The following is a 23,133-nucleotide window of genomic DNA, read 5'->3' as shown; positions in this document are numbered from 1 at the left end:
GCTATGCGAAGGCCCAACAAGTAAAACAGAGGCCGATGGAGGACAGTAGGGTCCTCCTTGGGCCCCTTTCCTCTCTCCACTTCTCAAGAGACCTGGGCCCTGCAGGGCAGCTAGGAATCCTCTGTGCTAAATCAGCAGCATCGGTCCAAGACCGGCAGCAGCAGCATCACCTGGATGAAGCCTCGCAGAAATGTGAATTCTGGGGGGCCATCTCAGGTTCATTTATTAAGTCATAAAATTTCTAGAGGTGGAGCTTGGCAAGCTGTTTTAACATGTTATCCAGGTGATTCTGAAGCCTGTGGACTTTGAGAAACAGTGGGCCACTTTGTCGCAGTGAATGGGGAAGGGAGACCATCTGCTTTGAAAGAACACGTGAGCTGGAGACTTGGGGCTCCAAGGGAGAGTTGCCCTTGGAAGCCTCCTGTGAGACAGCAGAGGTGGGTGAGGAGCCCGGAGGAGCAGCCAGGGCTAGAAGCTGTGTCTGTGCACACGACCTTTGGCCGCCTGGGAAGAGGACACAAGAGACTGGGCAGAGAGGGGTCCAGCACGTTGGATGGGAAGTTTAAAGAAAAGCGGGTCTGGCAGGCTTTGCTGGAGTGACCGGTCCTGAAAGGGCCAGCATCCCCCCAAAGAAGGGAGTGGGCTGAGTCGGGGGAAGGGTGGAAGGGAGACCTAGGGGGCTTCTCTGTAAGCGGGGATGTAGAGTTTCTATATTTGAAATCTCAGTACTGACAGAACCGTGAGTTTATGTTCAAGCCCAAGACCTGGCTCTACTTCATGTTCACTGTTAAATTTGGATTTCAGAACTGCTAGGGTTCGGATCAAAAATGTGTTCAAAGGTGGTGCTTTGCAATGGTGATTAGACCGCCGGGTGCTAACCTCCGCCATGGGTTCGGCCACTGATGAGTTCATTGGTCAGCTCTTCGGAGGTGGGGCCTGTCAGGAGGTAGTGAGCCGCGAGGCAGGCGTGACCTGGGTGAGCACGTTCCTGCCCCCCTGCTTTTCTCTCTGCTCGCTCCCTGCCATGGGTTGAGCAGCTGCCCTCTGCCTATCAGCTCTGCCGTACTGTTCCTGCCTCGGCCTCAGTCAGCTGTATATGAACTGAACCTCCTGAAGCCACGAGCCGAGGTAAACCTGTCCTCCCTTAAGTCTCGGGCATCCATGGTTTGTCCCCATGTCTGGAAAGACTAATACAAGAATAGACAAACTTGTATTGGAATGGTTTCTTTCTGCCATGATGAACCAAATGAAAATTGTTTTTCTACATTCAAAAATATTCTAATGGGCTGAGGAAATAGCTCGGTGGTCTAATCGCCTGCCTGGCAAGCGCAAGAACCCCAGCTTGATCCTGGTGCCTCATGCTGTGCCAAGGAGTGCAGACGCGGCCTCTGAAACCAAACATGGAGGTGCATAGCTGTAGTCCCAGTGCTGGGGACACTGAGACAGGAGGATCACTATGAGTCCGAGCTGCATAGCGAGACCCTGTATCAAATAAATAAAGATTTTAAAAAATTCTAACGTCTATCTTTTGTATATGTTGATACAGTGTCAGCCTTTTATGAAAAGAACTACAGTTGGGGATTTTTTAATTGTAGTGAAATATACATAAAATTTATCTCTTGTAAGTATACAGTTTGGGTATATTTTTAAAAATTAAGTATTTTTTTCTTCTTTAGTGCCAAAAGTGTCAATCTTTTATAAAACAATAAAAAATGCTGAGAATTTAGGGTGAGTTACTTGAAAAAATATAAAGTTACAATAATAAGTCCTTCACTTCATTTTGAACTGCTACTGGGTGGAGACATCCACACGTCAAAGACCCACTGGCTTAAAAGAGTTAAAACTTAGAGGCGCAGAGCCTGGCGTGGCGGCACTCGTTCTGCGGTCCCAGCTCTCGGGAGGCTGAGGCAGGATGACTGAGTTCAAGGCCAATGTGGCTTACACAGTAAGTTCAAGGCCAGCCTCAAAAAGAAGAAAAAGAAGGAAGAAAGGAAGGAGGAAGGCAAAAGGGGAAGGGTAGTGGGAGGGAAGAAAATGAGAGCAGAATCCAGCAGTGGAGAGAGGCAGGAACAATGCTGTAAGAGGGGAACACATTTTAGGGGTGCTATGTCACTAAAGCAACATAGTCCTGGAAAGGAGTGTTACGGCTTGGGTCTAGATGTCCCCCACCCACCCAAGCCTCAGCATTTGAGGAGGGCCTTTGTTGGAGAAAGCTCAGTCTAGGGTTTGTGACTGATTAGAGTACAGCGCTGGGATTAAGCGTGAGGGATTGCGGGATCATTGCTGATTGGGCCAGCACCACCCTAATCCCAGCAGCCTGGACAAAGTCAAAGGACAAGAAGAGGCTTGGTTTGCGCTTTGGCTCTTCTCCCTTGTTCCCTTTTCAGTCTTGTACCACCGTGACCTACTGCCCCTCGGCCACACCATTCTGCCTGAAAGCCAGCCAGTGACAGACTGAAACCACCACAAACTGTGAGTTAAATCAATCTTTCTTCCTTTAAAATTTGCATGTCTAGAATTTTGTCCCAGCAAGGAGAGAAAAGTAACTAAGACAAAGAGCAACTAGAATTATACCTTGCTCTGTTTTAAAACGTTTATTGTCGGATCATACTCTGCTCCTAGCAGAATATCAATAAATATTCTAACTGCATTAGAATGCTTGTATCAAAATCAAAAGAGTCAGAAAAAAAAAGAGAGAGAATTTGCTGTGACACACCAAGAGGGGAGCCAATGTGCACTCCAAGGGGAGGGGTGTGGGGAATGATTAGATCGTGGGCGTGCAGCCCTCACGCCTGGACTGGTGCCTTCTGACCTGGGCTGTGAGACTCCTCGTCCCTTCCAGCCTGTGAGGACACAGCTGGAGGCCCACCTATGAGAAAGGAGACTTCCAGAACTTCGAGCGACACCTTTGTGTGGTTTATAAGCTACCCCACTCATGGCATTTTGTTAGAGGACAGAAACAGTTTTAAACTATTAACCAGGCAGTGGAGCAGAGAGCAGACCCCAGACTCAAAGTTAAACTCAGACAGGTAAAGATTCCTCTAGTATACGTGACCGGCATCTGCTGCTGGCTGCTCCCAATTCATTTCTTCTCTTCCGTCCTGTCTCCCTCCTCTTAACACCCTGAAATTTCCCACAATATGCACCAGGGGGAGCTCGCTGAAGCCCAGCCCCCAGGTGAGCTCTGATTGGTCTGAAGCCTTAAATTGCTCAGCATTATGCTTCCCCCAACCCCACAAGGCTGAACACATAATCCAGCCCAAGATTCTGTCTGTATGCGTTTCGTGAAGATTCCTAAGGGAAAGACTCTTGTATTTCTCTCTGCAATTCACTCAGCATGGAAACCCCACCTCCTACCCCCGAGGGCTGTTGGCCAGCTGGGCCCAAGACAGAAAGGAAACCAAGAAGGAGACACAAGGTCCAGGTCCCTGCCTTTGGCCCACACAGGAAGGCACATGTGCAGGATTCCTGTTTCCTGCTCTATGTCCTATTCCTGCTTCCGCCACTTTAGGACTTGTTTTCTGTCACCAGCAATAGCAAGGTTGCCAATGTACAGGTGAAAGTGGTCTGCAGAGGAAGAAGAGGGAGGTGGGCACTGGTGGTGACCCAGCACTTTGGATAAAGTAGCTGCTTAGGGAAAAGAGAAGCAGAGCCAGAGTGCCCAGGGAAGCAGCCAGGAAAGGGGGGCGAGGGGTCAGGCAGAACCAGGAAGAAGGGCCCTAGCCGTGGAAGCCGTGCACTTACCCCTGAAAGAACGGTGCACACCCAAGTGGTTTCGGTCCTGTCCCCAACTCTGGTTAATGGCACTGCCTCCACCCCACCCCCTAGGAATGCCAAAGTCCCCGAAGTCAGCTGGTCAGCAAGGAGAAAGTCAGGACAGGGAAGGGTTGCTTAAGCAGGTTCCCAGGATATAAAGTGAAGTAAAAAATAAAAAAAACCCAGGAGACCAAGAGGCTGTGAAAGGTTTTTAATTGTGAAAGAAAGAGAGGACCTGGGCAGAGACCTGGAGACCAGGCAGACAGCATGAACCAGCAGCTAAGAGCACCCAGGAGTTGCTAAGCCTGAGCTCTGGGTTGGTTCCTGGGACAAAACAGACCCAACTCCTCACCGCCCGCATTACAAGCCGGCCGCCTTCCTCTTTCCAAGCTGCCTTCCGTCTGTACAGGAGCTCTAAGTGCTGCAAGGCTCTCAAAGCATAAGCCAGGATGCCCCTGGCAAACCTTCTGGGGAGTGCGCATTCATTACGGATTATAAGAATAAGACAGATGGCTGCAGCACAGGAGAGGGTGACAGCAAAGCCCTGGCTCACTTGGATCCCGCCTCTCTGGGAGGCAGCCCCGATTATGTGGCTGTACCAAAGCAGTGTGAAGAGAAATTCAAAGAAAGGACCACACTGCTCCTGAAAGAAATGGCAGCCTGCGACCATAGTGTGACGTGAAATGAACCTGACACAAAAAGTACGGCATGATTTCTCTCACAGGAGATGCCCACAGGATAAGAAATTTAAAGAGCTAAAGAAAAGAAGGTAGCAGGAAACAGGGAGATAGAGCTTTGGAAAATGGAAAGTGGATCAGGAGACAAGGGAGAAAAGGAGGAAGAGACCAGGAAGAATGAAGATGCGGTATGTGTCCACAGCCCACTCCTCATGATGAATGCCAATCACCATGTGTTACAGACCGTGCACTAGTGAAAAGTTGAATAAAATAAATGCATCTAAAATTAAAAAAAAAAAAAAAAGCAGGCAAGAAAGTGACTTCTCAGAAATGCCAGAACATTTGCTTGTCTCCTCTGGACTGTACTTGTTCTCCGACAGAGCCGCTTAGCAACTGGACCCACAGCTCAGCAAACTTTTGGGGGAGCGGGGAAGAGTCCTGCAAAGAACAAATCCAGACAACACCAGAGTTCGACTCCACGTGGAGACTGTGTGGCAACTCCTCTTGCAAAATCAGGGGCTCTCGGTGAGTAGTCGGGTGGCAGGTGGCTACAGGTGGGCTGAGCTGGAAGCGACCTTCCCGGGACATCTGTTCATCCTGGAAGCTTTGGCCACAGGAGACCGGAACAGCCAGGTGGGGCCGGACGCAGATCTGAGAAACAAAGAGGTCGGGAGGAGAGGAGAGATGGGGGGGGGGGCACTGGCACCTGACACCTGCTCCTCATAAATGACTTTCACATTTGTAAGGTACACAGTGAAACCAAACACTTCGATGAATGTTTACTTTTTTAAAGCCATTATTACAATAGAACACGTCGAGATGAATCCCACTCGACCTCTTCTCCCTGGCTCTGAACACGCTTAGCCGGTCGTTCTTGGCAACGTGTCTTTTATAGGATTGTGTTTAATGGAAACATCCACCTGGGTTTACCATCGTCCCTCTAGCTTACTGATCACATAAGGCATCTCCTCCAGGCACACTGCGACACAGTAACAGCAGCGCAGCATCGACGTCTTCTTCAATCTTCCCGGCGTCCGCTAGCGGCGCCCATCGTCACCCTTTGACCCACTGGGAAGCCCCAAGAGGCAGAACGCCTTGTGGTCACCTCACAGACCCCACTAAGGAGGGGCGCTGAGGGGCCCAGACTGGTCCGGACGAGGGGGTCGGCACCGACCCTGTAGGGGGTGTAGACTGGCCCAGCCTAGGGGTCTCTACTCAACCCACACTCAGCGCGGGCGCTGGCGGAGACCTCGGGGCCGGTCTAGCTGCCCGCATGGAGGTGTGCACGCTCGGCTGACCCCAGCCCTCCAGCCCGAGCAGGGGCGGGTAGGGAGGCGGGCCGCACGCCCCAGGGGGCGGAGGGGGCGGGCCTTGCGCTCAGCCTTCAGCACCTGCCGGGCCCGCGGCGCAGCCGCTCCCAGCTGCCGTCCGCGCTCGGTCCGCCGCCCGCCCGTCAGCCCTCATGCTGGCCGCCGCCTTCACCGCGCTGGCCGGGCTGCTGCTCGTGCCGCTGCTCGTCGCCTTGTGCTGCCCGTACCTGTTCCAGGACGTGCGCTATTTCCTGCGAGTGGCCGGGCTGGTGCGGCGGTTGCGCAGCTACGGGCGGCGGCGCCCGGTGGCCACGGTGCCGCGCGCCTTCCAGGAGCAGGCGCGGCGCGTCCCGCACAAGATCTTCCTGCGCTACGGCGACCAAGTCCTGACCTACGCGCAGGTGGACCGGCGCAGTAACCAGGTGGCGCGGGCGCTGCACGGCCTCGGCCTGCGGCAGGGCGACTGTGTGGCCCTCTTCATGGGCAACGAGCCGGCCTACGTGTGGCTGTGGCTGGGCCTGGCCAAGCTGGGCTGCCCGATGGCCTGCCTCAACTACAACATCCGTGCCAAGTCCCTGCTGCACTGCTTCCAGTGCTGTGGTGCCAAGGTGCTGCTGGCCTCTCCAGGTGAGCCGGACGCCCCGGTACTGGTACTGTTACGGGTTGGGGGGTTCTTGGGGTCCGGGTACGCAGACGGGGTGGCTTGCAGCACTGATGCGTGATCTGAAGGGTCGCCTATGGGAGCTGCGTGCAGGCACCGCGCTGAGCCCTGTAGCCCTGGCCTGGAACAGGAGGGCGATAAGCTCCTGGACCCCGCAGAGATCCCAGTGTGCCCATCCCCGGGTCACTCGTGTAGAATGGCACAGCTATGGATAGCCTGAGCAAGTGCTACCTACCCTGTACTTTACACCATCTCCCGATGTCTTGTAATAGCTAATACAGTGCAGATGCCGCCTGAGTGACTGCAAGGCTGTATTGTTTAAGGAGCAGGACAAGAAAAAGCCCGGATGCATTGGGTGCCAGTGCCATTTCCTTCCCCTCATATTTCCCCCTCGGGCTGGGTTGAATCCACAGAGGCTGAAACCAGGGCCAGGGAGGACCCTCTGTGTTTGCAGTGTGGCCTTGAATCCCAGCAGGTGGGGATTTCCCTGGGTCTTCTATAGATGAGGCCCCCCCCTGAGGCCCCAGAGCTGAAGCCACCTAGCACCCTTGGGATGGGCATGTCCCAAAAAGACAGAGCTGTCCATCTCCAGGTCTTCACTCTTAGCCAGTCCTCAAATCTGCACTAACGTAAACTTGAGTGTGCACTGGACTGGGGCCAAAGACAGCCCTCACCCCGCAGCCTGACTCACCTGGGACCATGGAAGATGGCATCCTTCTCTGCCTCTTAGTGTCCCTCCTGTCATGAGGCTGTCTTCAAGACAGCGCCAGCCACCCAGGGCTGCTGGCCTTGCTGGCTTCTCACTGCAGAGAGCAGGTGCTCCGCCCCCACACCTAAGGAGAAGACTTCAGGGTCTGCTAAGGGGCCTTTGGGAGACTCCTTTGCCCCTATAGAAACAGTGACCCATTCCTGTGTGTGGTCACCTTCTGCCACATTTCAACCAGACCCAGAAGGGTAACATTGTACTCAAGGGGTCCCAGACCTGAAAGAAACAGAAAGGGTTACCCCAGGGTGGATAGAGTACCCTTGAAATAGCTTGTTTCTGCACTGGAGACCATCCGCTCCCCCAGAGTTTGTCTCTGGACCAAGGGCTGCTTCTCTCGGTCCATGAAAGTGGACCAAGAGTAAGGCCGAGGGAGCCGGGCAGACCCACCTCTTCCGAATGCATTTCTGTGCCAAGCCCTATGCGGATGCTTTATTGCCTGAGAGATGCCTGTCATCACTCTAATAACCCCTTCCCACAACTGAGGAGCCAGAGGTTTAAATTCCACACTAGATCTGTCCAACTTCAAAGCTTATGTTTTCTAGCATCATACTGTCTTCTCTAGGCGAGGTGAGGTCTTAAAGCTTAGAGCAGCATCCATCTGGTTTGCTCTTCATTTTATAGCCGGGGAAACTGAGGCAGGACAAACCATTGGCCTGGTGCACCAGAAAGATGACATGTGGATTCACGTGTGAGAAACCAGGGAGCTTATACCTACCTCTGTGGCATGAAATAAGTAATCCAAAAAACATGTAGCCATTATATAAAAATTTAGAAGCAAATAATGGTTTTAGAGGCAGCCAAATTATTTGAGGGAGATGGTCCTTTCAGGAAAAGTCCCAGAAATTGAGAGTTGTTACCTGGGGAAAAGATAACTGCACCTCTTAGTAAAACTCCTTTAAGCCTATTATTCCACCAGCTTCCTTAGAGGGAAGTTGTAAACACCGTGATCTTTGCACCCCACTCACCCCCAGGCATTTAAACATTATTAACTGTTTACTAATTACAGAAGTAATGACCTTCCAAGGAATTCCTGGGCCTAGGAGCTGAATTGAGAAAAAAGCTCAGAATTAAGTGACTGTAATCAAAACAGGTTCTGTAAGCAAGCACAACTAGAGACAGGTTGAGTATTCCTTATCTGGAAAGCTTCGAACAGAAGTGCTTTGGTTGGATTTCAGGTTTGTTTTAGATTTGGGGCTATTTGGATATAAAACATGGGATATTGGGCATTGGAACCCAAGTCTAACCATAAAATCTGTTTATTTTTATATGCATCTTATACACACAACCTGAAGATCATTGTAAACAATATAGGTAATAGATCCCTGCATGAAACAAGAGATTTGTGTGTGAACTTCATGGGTGGCATCATGTTGACGTTTAAAATGGTTGGATTTTGAAGTGCTTCCAATATATTGATGAGGAATTTGTAAACTGTACTTCTTTCTCTCACCTGGGGACAGTCCTGTCCCCTAAAGCACTGTGTGCACGTGGAGAGTATGACCTTTCTACACTCAAGTCAAACTTGAGCCCAACTTTCCAGGGGGCCTCAAGTGCTTTCTTGCAATTAAGTATCCTCTGAGGAAGGCAGTGCATTTTTAGAATTTTTCTTTAGCTTTTCTGCCTCACTGAGATGCATTTGCCCATGGTGCATAATTACACTGAAACCCAGAGCAGCCTGCTGCAAACAGCACAGAGTCCAAAGTTGCATGCTCAGGAGAAGAACCCATGTGGTAACATACAAACTAACCTTGAAGAGAATTGAGACATTTGAAAAACATTCCCTCTTTCTATATGCCAGAGTTCCCTTTGTACACAGTGCACTTTGACCTGGAATAGTTACTACCAAGAGAGGGCAGAGTCCAAAGTCATGTACTTAGTCAATATGCCCATGCAGAAATGTGCTGAATGGGCCCAAGAAGACTTGGAGTTGAAAGAGAGCTTAGAGCTACTCTAATCCTGGGATCTTATAATTTAAACCAATGGCTCTTGCTTCCGAAAGAGCTTAGAAAAGAAAGTTTGATGAACAGAAAAGGCATCATGATACAAAGCAGATATCCGAATGCTGTCTCCAAATGCTGCTTTCATGGATCTGGCGGGGGACCCCAAGGAGCAGCCCCTCAGCCCCAGGTGAATTCAAAGCTACTGGTCTGAGGGGCAGGCTCTGAGAAGCCACCAGCCTCCGAACAGACCTAAAGGACTGAAAGCAGGGCTGGGTCAGCAGAAGGGAGATGGGCCCAAACCCGGAACTCTTCTCATTCCAGGGCACGTGCTATTCTATCAACTATCTGAACCTGGTTGGTTCATAAAGGTGAACTTGAGCACATGATTCAAATTTCAGCCACAGGTCTTAGGAACTAGTGCATGTGCAGGTGCTGGAATATTTCTAAGTAGAAGACCAACACGTTGACCTTCATCTTTCAGACTGATTCAGTTGTCCTGACTTCCGGAGACTATTTCTGAGGCTTGAAGGGCTCGATCCTGTTAGAAAACAGTACCCACACACTCCTTCCAAATTTACAATACATACAAAAAGTCAAGATTCACAAATTCTTCCCCAAATACAACAGCAACCGTTCTCTCAGAGAATATGGTTTAGTTTTTTCTTTTTCAGATTATATGTCACATATTTAAGTTGTATAAACTTGGTTGGCAGTGAAGCATACAGTTTCTTGTAAGCTGTACAATTCAGGCGACTTCTCCATGGAAGGGAATGACCTAGGTGGACGCACAGTCCCGCTCTCCCCAGTGTTACAGCCCTGAGAGCAGGGCTGCGGTGCATAGAAGTCAATTTATTGGGCCAGGTATTTTTCACACAATTTCTCAAGCACAGAATAGACAAAAAACAGGGAAGCATATTTAATTTCCCACATAAGATTTTCTAAAAACACCCAAATAAGGCTTGAAATAGCGCATCTATTTCCATGTCTGCTTTCTTCAAGGCCATTGCTAAACTAACTCTGCCACCGGGAGGTAACCTGGGTCTCCTGAGCACCTTTCATCTGCCCCGTGACCTGGCTCACGGGGCCCTGTTCGAGGGCCCCACAGTGTGGGCACAAGGAAGGCTTTTGTGAAGGTTAAAGCTACAGTGTTGAAAGAACAACAGCCAGGGAGATTCCAAAAAGCCAGATTAGCTTTTTGGGTTTTGAAAGCTGGAAAAAAAAGAAACAGAGAAAGAAAGAAAAAAACCTGAACTTTCTTTAAATGATGTAATGGAGGGAAATGCTTCCACTTTCAAAAATATTTCATCATTAAAAGTTCTCCAACAGGGCTGGCAAGATAGCTCAGCGGTCTAAAGTGCCTGCTCAGGCAAGCTTAGGCAACTGTAGGGACCTCGGTTTGTTCCCCAGCACCACAGGCTGCACCAGCCCTGCCCCCAGGGCATGCTGAGCAGGCCACTAAATTTAGAAAAAAGTTCTCCAACGGGAGAGCTTTGTTATGAAACTAGTGTTGGGATCAAGGATGACTGCTGTTGGGTGGGCGTGGTGGCTGTTGTCATACAAACTCCCGCAGCTCCAATGGGGAGATATGCACAGAATTAGTTCAAGGAGCTCAGAGTCCAGAAAGGAACTAAGCATGTGTGCAGTCGATGGTGGCCAAGGGAGCAGGGTGGGCGTGCGAGAATGCTGGAGCGCTTCACGGTCACAGCAGTCATGGAACAGGCCCCGTGCGGGACAAAGGCGCTCCAGGCAGGGAGAGGACCGGGCCATCATACACTGACACACTTTCCTTGGTAGCTGAGCTGTGGAAGAACCACAGCAGGATGCACATTAATCGTGACCATTCATTGAATCTGAATACTGAAAGGTCTTGAGTGTAGAGAAACTGGGGACCTGGAGAGGACAGAATGGGCAGAAGCAGTGAGAGATGACTGTCTGACACCTCAGTGCGGGAGCAGAGCTGAGAGAGTCTGATCTCCACTCTTCTCTGCTCTCCGGGCCGCCCACAGCATCAGTGCGCCTTGTTCAATGGCTTGGCATTCTCTCATGTGTCTTAGAGCGAGGCTCTAGCGATACCGTGTGAAGGGCTCTGACTGCTGCCACCCTAGGCTGACCACGCCAGTCCTGTGCTGTCACACTATACCTTGACACCTGCTAAGACTGTGACCGTGGTTGATAAGGCCCACACATTAGCGGCTACACGCCGTAACTCCCATCATTCCTCAGCCCTGCTCTTGCCCGGCAGCTACCACTCCCTGTGCCTTCTCAAGCCTGCTCCTGGGCAGGTGGCACAAGTCCTTTCCACTGAACTCTGCCCCACCTAAATCCCATTTCGACCTTTCACGGCCTCCGTTGTACTCATGACCCAATAAGAGACCTCCTGTCCCAGACAAGGCTTCCCAGTCTAGCCTAAGTGCCAGGGCAGTCCCTCTCAGATTTGTTCTAAACAGAACCTGGCCCGTTGAGCTCCTGCCTTTGCTTTTTCCTCCTTTTTGTCCCAGTACCAAGCCCACAGCAGGCACAAAACAACTGTTGAGTCAGTAGGTTCCACCATTTTGGTTGGATTTCTTCCGATACTTAAGAATTGTTAAATTGGGCATGAGGGCATGAAAAATGACATAATAAAATTAAATACATCCTGATGTAAAAAAAAAAAAAAAAAACCAACCAACTCAAGTCACTCTCCTCAGCTTGAGCCTCACCTCAGCACAGGCTGACTGACTGCCCGGGCTCCACCCAGTGTCCAGCCCGCAGGCAGTGGGCTGACAGTAGAAGGGAGAAGCTCTCTCCAGGTCTGAATGGAAAGGCGGAGCAGGTGCTGAGCACAGGATGGGCCAGGACCACACTGGGGCCTGTCCGTGGGCAGTGGGGGGACTCTGTAAAAGGCGGGGGACACTCAGGCATCAAGTGAGTAATGTTCGGGGGCTGAGAGCCCAGCCCAGCAGCCCAGGGTCCACACGGGGAGCTTGTTTCAAGTCCGTCCTCCACCATGTTTCTCCTCACCCTGCTCATAACTGAAGGTTGCCAGGGCGGTGGTAAGAATCTCCCAAGAATCCCCTAGCGCACAGCTATCGCGTGTGGGGATGAAGTTCATTCTCTGTCGAATCAAGAAGGCAGGAAGAGGTGAGAACAAAACAAACTCTGAATCAGCTGTCAGCGCTATTAAGTCTGAAGAGGGATAGAGTCCAGGCTATTGTGCACAGTGAGAAAGCAGACATTGTTTGAAAAAGATCTCCTTCCCACTGCCTGAGAAATAAGGACAGACACACTCAGTAGAGGGCTCGTGGCTGCTTATGGATATCAGGTGCGAACAATTATGTAAGGCCTGGTACAACCTGGTGTGACCTTGTGACCCTTAATTCCAGGGCTATTTGAAAAACAAGAGTTCATATAAACAAGGACCTTAACTGAAGGTAATGGAAAATGGTATCAAGTAAATTAATTTTTTGTTTTGCTTTGTTTTTTATTTGGGGGGCATTTTTTGAGAGAGAGTCTTGCTGTGTAGTTCAGGCTGGCCTTCAACTCGCAGCAATTCTCCTGCCTCGGCCTCCTGAGCGATGCAGTTACAAGCATCTGCTGCCAGCCATGCCCAGTTCAAGTGCCTTATTTAATTACATAGATGTCAAGTGAGTAGGTGTTTCACTGTGAAACTTACTTGCTTCTGTTGGAATTTAACCTTTGACATCGTTTTTGACCTGAGGTGATTTGTGGGGTGGAGGGAGAGGCCAAATGCGCATCCCTAGCTGAGGAGATTTCTGATGCACTGTGTATCGGGGTATGAGCCACACAATGGGTTACTAAATACTGTTGCTTCAAGCTACCAGAAGCAGTCACAGTCAGTTACAGATGTCACTGTGAGAATTCCTTTTGTGTTGTCTCCAGCGGCTGTGTTAGAACTACTTTGTGTTTTGAATTTGTTGTCATGTGGTTAGTGGGTTGGCTGCTCGATTGATCTTTTGTTGTTGTTGTAGTTTTGTTGTTGGTTGGTTTTAACTAAGTCGGTCCATAAGTCACCCACCCAGAGAGATGTGCTACTAAGGAGAGGGTCTTTCCCTCTGGAAAGCTGCGGGCTTAGCCCAGTGCCTCCCAACACCTTGATGAGGGTTCCGTCAGCTCTTTGCCTGTCCTCTCCCTGCTTTACAGGAACAGCTTAGGTTATTCTGATATCTCTAGTCTTTCTTCCTCAAAAACCTTGAGGGGTGGGAGAGAGGGTAGTGTCCCACCTTGACTTTGTCTTTTTAATTTTATTTTGAACAAGACAGACCAGAGGAGCTGGGGAGATAGCTCAGCGGAATAAGTGCTTGCCTGGAAAGTGCAAGGTCCTGAGTTTGATCCCTGGTACCGCAAAAAAAAAAAAAAAAGACTTTTGTGGGGTGTGGTTTAAGCTCAGCAACAGGATGCCTGCTGGGCAAGTGTGAGGTCATGAGCTTGATTCCAGAAACCAGGGGAAAAAAGAGACTTGGGTATGGATGGGTACAGGTGTTGTGATTATTCAAGTTCCCGTTGCTCAAATGTAATCATAGTTTAAAGTTAGACTAGTGAGACTTGCTGGACCTATTCTGTGCCCTTCAGACAACTTTTCAGGACTCTGTTTCTCATACCCAGACTTTAATGAAGCCTGAGCTTATGCTCTTCATCAGAAAACAAAAAAGGAAACAAGTGATTTCTGTGCTTTGGCAAGCACAGGGCCGGTGGCAGACAGCCTTCCCCAAGGGGTGAAGGTGTTTTACCAACACTTGAACCTAAGTGGCCGGGCAGCGTCATGCAGGGACCCCGGGGGCCCTACTGGGCTCTTTTATTTGGTGCACAGCATTCGGCAACCAGGCTCTGTCCTGCTTGCAGAAACAAGGCAACTGGGCTGGGAAGGGACATATGCAAAGCTGCTTGCAAAGGGCTGCAAACAAGTGAGAGCAGCACAGCTCCTTTGGTAGTAGGGCTGCCAGGCGTAGCACAGCCAGTCACGTCCTCAGGGACTGTGACACTTGCTCCTTAGCTGGCAGGGTCCTCAGATGACCCTTTCAGGAGCTCGCCTTGGGCTGAAGAGAGCTGCTTTGCCCCAGGTAGAACACCATGCCTTCTGCCTTCAACCTTGACTGACAGGCAGGCACAAGGGCGCAGGCTGCCTCCCTAATTTGGGACAGCCAAGGCCAGAGTCCCTGTGGGATCTAAGGACCAGCTGAGAGAGCCGCCGGTGTGGCTGCCCCACCGGCCAGCCTTTCCTTCTGTCCACGGCCTCCAGTGGCCCTGGCAGGTCCGCTCCCCAGAGCTCTGCTACAGCTATCCCAGGGACGCAGCCGAGCGAATAGAATCACTTGAGCCTAGATGTCCAGGTTGACCACCACTCTGCAGCGAGCACACTTTACAATGAGAATTCCCGAGAAGAGCAAGGAGAATTGAGCACAAAAGCAAAGCCTCGTAAGCACGAGCCTCGCTGCGGAGACAGGATGTATCAGCCAGGCAGTTGACAGCAGCGTCCCCGTCCCGATTGCCACTGAAACCTCAGCTTTACATCAGTGTCTGTAAGTGAAGCAAGGAGAGGCGGCCCCCTGCGTCTGACGTGGGAGGAAAGCCCCAGAAGCTCTGGTCACTGCCCGGATCAACTCTGCACCACAGCCTGGAGGAGATGGGTGCACTGTGCAGGGCAGGGACCGTGGCCTCTCCTTCAGAGGAGACGACAGACGCGTGCTGCAAGGAACCCGCTCTGTGTGTGAGGTACACCTGTGTGGCAGAAATTACTTCATTTTATGTTTATATTTTATTTCATATGAATTAGTCAACTCCCAGTGTTGTTACCATCTGAATCCCGTAAATAAGGGGCTCTAGCTTATTTCTCTCCCCTGCAGATTCTCTCCATGATAAACCTTCACCGAGGGCTGAGAGTGTACTTGAGGTATAGAAGGCATGGGCAGCATGTGGAAGATGGAGCTCCATAGAGAGAAAGAAGGAAGGGAGGGAGAATGGGCAGGAGGGAGGGAGGGAGGGAGAGAGGGAGGAAGGGAGGGAGGGAGGGAGGAAAGAGAAACAAAACACAAAGACCTACTTAGCACACACGTCCTGTTAGGGTGCAATAAGGATTAAGTTAGGACCCCCTAGTCTCAAAGCTCCTGCTGTCGAACAGGAGAGAAGCAAAGGGCAGGGTGGCAAGGTGTCGCGGTGCCAGGAGCCTGGCAGACACACATGCAGGCCCTCAGGGAGCTGGAGGAGGAAGCGGCTAATTGCACAGAGAAAGCAAACAGAACAGAAAGAAACTGTCCCCGGCCCTGAAGGAACAGCAAGAATTTTCCAGGTGACTGAGTGAGAGGACCTTCCTAGCAGATGAAAGAGCCTGGACAAGGTGGTACAGGGTCAGCCCACAGGGACCTGAGGGGGACACCTGAGAAATGGGCAGTGGGAGATGACCAGGGAAAGGCCAGTGAGGAGACAGGGAAGTACTGAGGACCTCGGGAACAGAGAGTGGAGCTGTCTGTCCCCAGGATGGGCAGCCAGGGTGGGGTGGTGACAGGTGTCCCTGAGAGCGGGGCCATAGGGAAGCAGGCAAGTAGGCAGCAAGGGCTCGACCCCGGGCCACTGTGGTTATCTAGGGAGGACATGGGGAGGGCCCGAGTCCAGCAAGGGCTAAGGACCAGAGTTTCCATCGCAAAGTGCTGAGGATCACAAAGCAAAGAATGGAAGGAGAGAGAAGGGAGGGGAAGGAGAAGAAATAAGAACTGGGGTGTGCTACAGATGTGCTCCAACTCCTCACAGTGAACACTTGCATTACGAGCTGCAAATTGGACTCCCAAAACATTATTTTTTTTTTTTTTAAGTTTAAAATAGTGGAGGGGGCCAGGGAGATAGCTCAGCAGCATAAGCGCCTGCCTGGCAAGCGCAATCTAGAGTTCAATCCCTGGTACTGCAAAAACAAATAAATAAATATAGAGGAAGTGGATGGAGGGTGGAGCAGGGCTAACCTGACCATCGTGGGGAAATAGAATTCCAGAGTGACAGCCAGCTGGGACTGGTAGAACACCGAGCCAGCAAGGGAAGTGGGTAGCGGTGGATTCCAGAGCTCTTTACTCTGTCACATTCCAGGGGTGGGGGGCCTGGTCACTGCATTTTAGCACTACAACAACCCCGTACAACCCTGGGAAGACAGACTTATGTTCTCAGAATAGATGGCAGTACCACTAACCTAGGCAACAGAAAGTGGCAGTAATGACTGCTGGGGGTGGGCAACCATGAAGGAGGAGTGGGAGCAAACCTGATAGACCAGCCAGGTGTGGTGGCACACCTTGGAGTCCCAGCCATCGGAGGACGAAGGTGGGAGGCTTGCTGTGAACTGGAGGTCAGCCTGGGCTATGTAGGAAGCTCAAGGCCAGGCTGAACTACATGGCAAGACCCTGTCTCAAGAAAAACTGAGAGGCCAAACATAGCAGGAAAGTCATTCTTTTTGGTGATGGAGGCGTGACTGCCAAAAAAAAAGAAAAAAATTAAAGTTGCACATTGGGCCGGCCAGATAGCTCAGTGAACTAAAGTGCCTGCTTACATAGATGCAGGGACTGGGGTTCAATCCCCGGCACCACATGTTTGCCGGTCCCACCCCCTGGGCATGCTGAGATGACAACTAAAACTGGGCATGTTGGTGCACGTCTGTAATCCCAGCGCTTGGGAGACTGGAAACAGAAGGATCATTATGAGTCTGATCTATGTAGTGAGACCCTGAAGAACCCTGTACTAAATAAATAAATGAATGAATAGTTGCACGCAGTTGTCCCAGTTAGCAAGAGCTTCAGAGCCAGCTGATTTTCCTTAGAAACCCTTTTCGTACTGTTTGATTTATTTCTACCAAGCACCTTTGTGTAAACATGTTAAAACTCTAAGTGCATCTGTCCCAGGGATCCATCTTATTTTGAGGGAGACATCATACACAAACATCTGGAAATCAGCAGACGCAGTGAGCCAGGGCTTCCCTTCCCGTGGGGATTCCCTGGGGTACCAGGTCGCTTTCCTGTTAATGTGCTTGTTTACTGTGGTTATTGGGAGTCAAGACAAGTACACATCAAAGAGACTCACCTCTGGATTAAGAGCACAAAAAAAAATCCCCATGTGCAAGGAGCAAACAGGAAATGAGCTTTGCATATTAAATCAGAATGTTGAAGATATTTTTGCCTGACCCAGTATGAATTTGGTGTATGTCTGATCTAGTACCCACGCACCTACAGAACTCAAGCAAAACTTTTTAAATACAATATTTAGCTTTTACTATGTTTGGGACAGCCTGAAATTGTCTGCTTCCTTCTATGTAAATTTATGATAACATCGGTCGGTTTGAATGATCTTAACTGTAGGTCACTGTACTATGACCTACAGTTTGCAAAACACTGCTCTGAATTACCAGTCCTCTTTTATCTAGATCAGACAAAGGGCTTATGAAATTTAGACTCAGTTTTCCTATCAGCTAAGCCTTCCTAATGGAACGGTGTATTACTGATGTGTTCAAAAACATGTCCTACAAATTTGGCTTCTCCCATCTTTGCTGGTTGCCACATCTTGTTTTTTCCAGCCCTCTTTTTTCTTAAGAATTTTCCTTTCTAAAGAATTTTTGCCGTGCATGGTGGTACACACCTGTAATCCCAGCACTCGGGAGGCTGAGGCGGGAGGATCGTGGCAAGTTGAGACCAGCCTGGGATACATAGTAAGTTCAAGGCTAGCCTGAACTGCGTAATGAAGCCCTGTTGCAAAAAGACAAAAAAAATAAATAAATAAATAAATTTTTAAATAAGATATAATAAAAATTTCTGGTTGTGTGGGCACATATTAGGCACGGCTAAATTAATTCCTGGTTCAGTGTAACTACATACCAGTTATGCACAAAAGTTACGCATTCCGAGGTCTTGGTTTCTATCCACGGACCCATTTGTGTGGCTTCCCCACCAGGAGAGGTTTCAGCCGAGCCCTGTCCTGCTTAGGAAGCCGCTGACCCCAGCCTGCCCTCCAACACGGCAGCCTGGCCGTTCCTCTCCAAATGCGGCAAATTCTGCGTGAAAAGCTGCGCCGCTGCAGGCGCTGCTCCTGCTGTCCACACGTTCTAGCAAAAGCTGTTGCTTGTGAGACTCGTTGCCCTGCACAGAAACTTAATAGACTGACTCGTGTGTTTGGGTTTTTATTAAATGAAGAACTACAAGATGCGGTTGAGGAGGTGCTGCCAAGCTTGAAGAAAGACGGGGTATCCCTCTATTACGTCAGCAGGACATCCAGCACTGAGGGTGTCGACTCGCTCCTGGACAAAGTGGATGAAGTGTCGTCGGACCCTGTCCCAGAGTCCTGGAGGTGCGAGGTCACCTTTTCTACTCCTGCGTTGTACATCTACACTTCTGGAACCACAGGTACAAAGCGCAAGGCGGGATTTGCAAAAAAAAAAAAAAAAAAAAAAAAAACCACTTGCCTGGCAAGCTCAAGGGTCTGAGTTCAATTCCCAGTTTAAAAAAAAAAAAGAATTAAAAAAAAAAAAAAAAAAAAAACAGAGCTGCCCCGAAGGAGCTAAGTATGGGCTTCCGTTTTTAAATATTTCCTTTCTTTGGCAAAACTTATCTGCTACTTAATACTTCTGGGGATTTAGCTCTTTGCCCGTGAGAACTGATCTTATTTCACTGAGTATGATGCTATGTGGGTTTCTCCCAGCTAGAAAGACTTCCCCAGAGTCTGTGTAGAACAGATAAAGGAATTAACCAAGAACTGCAGCTGAATGGCCAGCCAAATAGCTCAGCAGATTAAAGCGCTTGCAAGCAGGCACAGGGGCTGGGAGTTCGATCCCAGGGGCCTGTTGTGCCAGCACAGCCCCAGGGCGCACTGAAACAGTGATTGAGACTGGGCGCAGTGGCGTGCGCCTGTAATCCCAGCTCTTGGGAGGCTGTAAACAGGAGCATCACTGTTAGTCCAATCTGGCAGTGAGACCCTGAACACCCTGTAGACTCTTCCCTAAAATACAGAAGGGGGAAAAAAAGAACTGTAGCAAGTGTGGCAGTGTCCACCTGTGACACCAGCAACTCAGGAGGCTGAGGAGGAGGACTGCAAGTTCAAGGCCAGCCTGGGCAACTTAGTGAGGTTCAGGGAGACCATGTCTCAGAGTAAAACGTACAGGGTTAAGGATCTAGCTCAGTAGTAGACTACTTGCCTAGCACATATTCAAATTCTGAGTACCACACCCCAAAAATATGATGATAGATGAGAGGTGGCCCTGGGGGACTCTGTTACATTTTGATCAGCTATACCCAGAGCCCACATATAATACATAGTTATGCATAGAGAAGACACCCAAGCATGATATTTATGTATTTCCCAAAAATATATTTGTTTATATAAATATTTCCCTATGTAATTTTCCCATGTGGCATTGACTTAAACTGTTTGGTACACCAGTAAGATACAGTACTTCATTTAATCTAGATTCTTCCAAAAGTGTGCCACTGTGCTCCCACAGTGTCGTGGGAACACCACAGTGTGGTTCAAGGTGACAGCAAGGACAGTATGAGGAGCTGCCCTCCGAGGACAGTGGTGGAGTGCCCAAACTGCCCCCAGAACCACGAATGTGTCACAGCACCCCAGCACTGCAGTGAAGCCTCGATGCCGAGGCTTTAGTTTAGGAAAACAGCTTGTGCACTAGCATCTTTTGTCTTAAAAGAAAAGCCAGCGGCCCGTGTGCCAGAGTCTCGCGGCCGCTGTCCCAGGGCTGCGCGGCCCTGCGCAGATGGCGTTCCTGCCACTCTTGAGGTGGCGCCGTGCCCCCATCTGACAGCCTCGGCAGCCACGCGGCGTTGGGAGCTGCCCTGCCTGGGAAGCGCGCGGGCCGGGGCTCAGCCTGTGTGCTGACGGCGCACGCACGCACGCACGCACGCACGCACGCACGCACTTAGGCGCAGTCCGCGGCGCTGCCGGCCACGCCTCCTGGTGGACTCGGACAAACGCAACGCTGTGGGGCCCAGGGCTCACGGGAGAGCAGGGCGGGAAGCTGTCCCCAGCATGCTGGCTTTGTGATTATCACTGGGAAAGTGAAATTAGAAGAATCTTTGGTCTCTTTCGATTAAAATGTTAGCATAATCCAAGCAGGAACATGCACATGCCATCTCCTTAGGATAATCAAAAGTTACAGGCGAGGCCGGGCTCCTGCGAGCCTGTTAGCGCAGCGCCAGCGGCGGGGGTGCTTTCCTTGGCCCCCATGGGCGTCCCCAGCGGACCTTGGCGCCGCTGAGTTCTGCGTGAATGCAGGTCCTGCGTCCCACGCCGCCTTCACAGAGTATTTCCATTCAGCAAATGAGGAGGCAAGCAGAGGCTGACACTGACACGGTGAAGCTGGTGCCTAAAACCATCGTGTGTGCCCTGTTTCACCTGTCTGAAGGTAGGCATCACTAGCCAGAAATGGGGGTGCACACCTGTAATCCCAGCACTCTGGGAAGCTGAGGCAGGAGCATCAGCAGTAAAAGCCCAGTCTGGGCTACCTAGTGGCTCAGCAAGACCCTGTCTCAGGATAGGAAATAAGAAGGGCTGTGGACGCAGCTCGGCACAAAGCCCAAGCGCTGCAGCCCCAGGTCCACAGAAAAGCAGCCACGCCTGCCACGCCAATGGAAGAGTCAGGACACCAGCAGCCGCCGGCTTCTGCTGCATACAGACGCTACCTTCTTTTATCACAGGACTTTTATCATCACCTCATAGAATAGTTTAAATTTTAAGCTTTATTTAGGAAACAATTATTCTGAAAAAAAAAATGGTGATAAAATGAGGTTTGGGTTCATGATGAGGAAGTTCTGGTCTCCACCCCAAGCAGGGAGCTGCCGAGCTTCACAGCCCCTGTTTTGGCAAGAAAATGACAGTCCCAGTGCAGAGAAAAAGAAAGACGACATAGCCTGACAGAGTCCCATGACTCCAGTTGACAGTATATTGGATTGGAAGGCAGTGGAATTCATGCTTTGTTATCTGTAAAACATTTGCTAAGTTTCTGATAATTAATTAGCTCATGTAAGAGCTAATGAGAGAGCAAAAATGTTTTTCCTGTTCTTTAAAAATCAGTAGCGCAAAATTATGTAATAGTTCCTGAGTTGTCTGATGTGTCCCTTAATATAAAATCTTAGGTTAGAAAAGTTCTGGAAGTACTTCAGAACAACAGATATAAAAAGATTGATTGATTGATTGATTGATTGATTGATTGATTGATTCAAAACTTCTCCTACCCAAAGGATCCTTGTCCCAGGTGACTACAGTTGGTTCATGGATACTTTCTTCTGTTTCTTAACATTAGTACTGGAGCTGGGGGTGTGGCAGTCACCTGTCTAAATGACAGGCTTGCGTCTTCCGCCCTGCAGTCCCACTCCAGTGAGCTTATCTCACAGATATGCCCTTCACAGCATGACCTTCAAAGCCAAACTCCTTTGAGCCAAGGTTCATATTTATAAAAGGAAACCCTGGAATAGTACATAAGAAATCAGTAAAAGCGGTTATGAAGGAAGGTGATCGGAACGGTGGGGTATTTATTCTCTAAAATATTTAATCTCTCTCCATTTTAACCTTCTCATCTGTGGATCCGAGGATATAATTCTACTGAGCTCTTAAATTTGATGTGAAAATTAAATGGAATTTTGCCAAGTAGGAAGCACACCACAGCAGCGCGATGCTCGTTCCTTCCTTTCCCTCCCATCCCAGCATCGATGTGTAGCCGAAAGGCCTGCCTGACCCAGGAGCGAGCCCACTGCGCCTACAGGCCGGAGGGGCCCTGACGTGCCTTTGTGCACACCGTTTATTGAAAAGCAGCCACGCTTACTGTTACCTCTGTGCGTGGCTAATTCCGGACACAGTGACAGAGCTGAGTCCTGCGCCACAAGCAAAGGACCCCACAAAGCCCAACAGGGTTACTCTCTGGCCCTTTAGATGAGAAATCCCGGTGCCACCTCCAAGTGCTCCTGCCCACCCCAGCGGCTCCCCACACCCGGGATGCGGATCTTCCCAAGCCAGACCTCTCCGCCAGGCTGTGCACGGCCGTCGAAGCTCACTGGGCTTCTCTTACATTCTTGCCCAGGTCTCCCAAAGGCTGCCATGATCAATCATAACCGCATTTGGTACGCAACTGGCCTGGCGATGGCCAGCGGGTTTCGGAGCGACGACGTCATCTACACCACGCTGCCCCTGTACCACAGCGCTGCGCTCATGATAGGCCTGCACGGCTGCATCGTGAACGGTAAGCCCGCCGGCGCCCCGCCACGCCTGCTTGTGCCAACCAGGGTGCCACAACTCTGCCCCTTTCCTGCCTGCTAGACACGGGCCAGCAAGGCACGGGCCAGCCGAGCCTCTGAAGTAAATTGTGTTCTCATGTCTGCCTTTTTAAAAATAATACAATGTGGTACTTTTTCAGGATCTCTAGGAACAAATTCCTTTAAAATATTTATTCCATGAGGCCCTGGGGAGATAGCTCAGCGGCTTAACCGCCTGCCTAGCAAGCGCAAGGTCGCGAGTTTGATCCCCAGTACCAACAAAAAAAAAGCATTTAGAAAATATTTTGTGCCTTTACCCAGTTAAGACAGCAGATTCTAAGATGCCATGACTAATTCCCTGAATCATTTCCCACTTCACAGCGGCGGACATAAACTTCTCCTGGGGTCTGCAGTCCTCCTTCTTCCCTGCCCACGGCCCCTCTGCTCTCGCGAGACTACCGGGCCGGCCAGCCCCTTCCTCTCGTTCTCACACTGTCTGCTCAGTGGGAGTCGCTATTCGCCTCCCTCCAGGGATTCACACAGCTTTTGTACCAGACTCAGGCCCACAGCCCTCTCCCAGGAAGCTCCCTCTAGCTCTTGGAATGAGATTTAAAAAAAAAAAAAAAAAAAAATTAACTTGTTCTCCCATATGACATTGCATTTTAAACAAACATTTAGAGCTGGGGAGATAGCTCAGCGGTCCAAGAGCCGCCTGGCAACAAGGACCCCAGTTTGATCACACATGCTGGCCCGAAACGGGGTGTGGTGTCGCTCGCCTGTAATCCTAGTACTGGGGAGGCTGAGACAGC

General features: G+C 50.3%; 1 protein-coding gene across 2 annotated transcripts in view; it reads left to right on the top strand.

Moving 5' to 3' along the window:
* Positions 1-5,823: 5,823 nt before the first annotated feature.
* Positions 5,824-23,133, top strand: part of Slc27a2 (solute carrier family 27 member 2) — a 45,872-nt gene continuing 28,562 nt past the window's right edge. Inside the window, exons 1-3 of one of the 2 annotated variants that reach the window (XM_023724025.1) lie at positions 5,824-6,370; positions 18,263-18,472; positions 22,153-22,311. In XM_023724025.1, coding sequence (XP_023579793.1) covers positions 5,896-6,370; positions 18,263-18,472; positions 22,153-22,311 — 844 coding nt within the window. In that variant the 5' untranslated portion in view covers positions 5,824-5,895. The remainder of the gene's footprint in view (positions 6,371-18,262; positions 18,473-22,152; positions 22,312-23,133) is intronic. The other variant, XM_004639008.2, reaches the window with a different exon arrangement.

The sequence above is a fragment of the Octodon degus genome, unplaced genomic scaffold (assembly GCF_000260255.1).
Source record: "Octodon degus isolate 3935 unplaced genomic scaffold, OctDeg1.0 scaffold00105, whole genome shotgun sequence".
Lineage (NCBI taxonomy): Eukaryota > Metazoa > Chordata > Mammalia > Rodentia > Octodontidae > Octodon > Octodon degus.
Note: the sequence above shows the minus strand (reverse complement) of the source record. Positions and strands in the feature narration are given on the sequence as shown.